This window comes from Neltuma alba, unplaced genomic scaffold, assembly GCF_004799145.2.
Source record: "Neltuma alba isolate B1F8T4 unplaced genomic scaffold, ASM479914v2 tig00011597_pilon, whole genome shotgun sequence".
Taxonomy (NCBI): Eukaryota; Viridiplantae; Streptophyta; class Magnoliopsida; order Fabales; family Fabaceae; genus Neltuma; species Neltuma alba.
The window spans coordinates 234,772-236,869 of NW_021636249.1; the positions used below are offsets into that span (position 1 = coordinate 234,772).

General features: G+C 31.2%; 1 protein-coding gene across 1 annotated transcript; it reads right to left on the minus strand.

The window, feature by feature from the left end:
• Positions 1–352: 352 nt before the first annotated feature.
• On the minus strand, positions 353–1,869 carry LOC114715526 (small proline-rich protein 2H-like). The gene is made up of 2 exons (XM_028900395.1): positions 1,668–1,869; positions 353–859 (listed from the first exon to the last, which is right to left on the minus strand). Exons 1-2 carry the CDS (start codon positions 1,807–1,809, stop codon positions 738–740), a joined length of 264 nt encoding a protein of 87 aa, XP_028756228.1. The 5' UTR covers positions 1,810–1,869; the 3' UTR covers positions 353–737.
• Positions 1,870–2,098: the final 229 nt, after the last annotated feature.

Consider the following 2,098-nt stretch of genomic DNA (forward strand, 5'->3'; position numbering starts at 1 on the left):
AATAATTTTCCTCTCCTTTTTATAGGTGCCTTTTTTAGAAGGAATTTTTTTTATCTTTTTTATACTCGTAAGACTCTTTGATGGTTTCAATGAGCATTAAATTTTTTTCATATATGCTCATATTTAATAAGAGTAGTAACAGAATAAAAATTAATATAACATTAGAATTTAATTTAATTAATAAAGTTAATATTAAAAATCACTTGAATTTCATGGCAAATTAAATATTTTAACTGTTTTTATTTATACGTTTGAATTAGTTGGAATATTTTTATAATAAGGATGAGATGGAGTAATCCAAACACATACACCAATGATAACACATAGCACAAGATGTAATATTTTCTCTCATAAACTTTAGAGACAATGTTATGTATTCAACAAAACACATACAATACGTTGCAGCGAGAGTCAGAGTCCCACTGCCTCCTTTTATTTAATACAAGTGACTGAAACAAAGCAGATGATTATAATTATCATCATATAGAAGGACATATATTAAATAAATATTCAATCCATAAGAAATAAGCAAAACCACATTAGTCATAAACCCACATGAAATACTGCCAAGGTTTATATGTATATATGTAACCCTGACATCGTACATGTTCTTTTATGATTTAATGGGCATCCTTATTCTTACAGATTGAACACTACCTTTAATTATATATCTATATATATAACATTAGATAAAACATGACAATAATATATAATCATATGTGTGTGTAGGTGTAAATTTAGTAAGCCGGGGGCTGAGCAGGAGGAGGGCCAGGTTGTGGGCAAAAGCAAGGGCAGCATTTGCCTGGAGCTGGAGGAGGCGCACAACACTTGCATCTTGGGCATACGGGAATGGGAATTCCTGCAAAACACACGAAATAATTAAGCTCAACCATATTTTGATCTTCTGAAATTAAGTTAATGAAATGTTATTAAAATGTACCACTTCCTGTTCTTAATATAAATACTGGATCTCCCAAGTATATAATTTTTTTTCAAAATATTCCTATTTGTTGTACTTGTTAAAAGATTTGATCAATGATACTCTCGGTCCTTCTTAAAAGATTGTTTTTATGACTAAATTATGCGGTTTAAAAAATTATTAAAATTAGTTAAAAGTAATAAATATGTAAAAAAAATTAAACATTCTTTCGAGTATGTTCTTATTTAATGTGGGGAGCAAATAAGAGAGAGAAATGTTAGTAATGAGATAGAAAATAAAAGAAAATGTAGCATGAGAAAAAAAGATGAGGAAAGAGAATAGATTAGGAGTAAAATTAGTAAAACTGTATTTAATGCTCAGATGCCCCTGAATAGGATCTCATGAAATGGACAAAACCAATGCAAATTTTGGGATCTTATAAAAAGGATCAGAGTGAGTAATTTCAATGTGCATAACTAATAAAGATATTTAAAAGAAACTAAGAATATTTATTGCAACTAACTAACTCAACTAATTTCTCCTCAAAATGAACTTAACATGAAGGGATAATTGCAATTTGCAGAACAAACTAGATCTTATAGTTGGGATTAGAGGTAGCATTTACAAATAAATTATCTAATTCCTACACTAAAGACCAGAGGTGATACTATATATATATATATATATATATATATAAATGCATGATGGAACGGGAAGAAATAATTAAAAATAGGATTTAATTAATTACTTGGATGTGGTGGCAGCGTTGGAGCTGGTCCTCCTGGGCCTGGTGCCGGCTCAGTTGCTGCTTCGCACAGCAGCAAGGTTGCGGGGGAAGAGATCATCGCAAAGATGAAAAGAGTAACCAAAGAAAGCTTCAAAGAGGCCATTTTGTTAACAAACAAAAGTGGATGTCTGTATGAAGGTTTTGTTATATGTGACAGATTAGTTTGATGGTGGCAATGTAAGCGAGCATATATGCATGTATATATATACTGGTTATGCTCAAGTTCATGGCTTCGCGTTTGCCGCAATATTTGAATTTCAAGCGTTGAAAGTACTTACTTATTACAGTCGTACTTTTCCTCTGACAAAAAAAATAATGCATCTGGCTTGACGTGTTATTTATTTTCACCCCCCATTACGTAACGCTGACTTTAATCCATTTTATCATGCGTG

Coding starts and splice junctions, on each gene's coding strand:
- LOC114715526 (XM_028900395.1), bottom strand. CDS start 1,809: ATGGCCTCTTTGAAGCTTTCTTTGGTTACTCTTTTCATCTTTGCGATG. Junction 860..1,667: donor AACGCTGCCACCACATCCAA/GTAATTAATTAA, acceptor TGTGTTTTGCAG/GAATTCCCATTCCCGTATGC.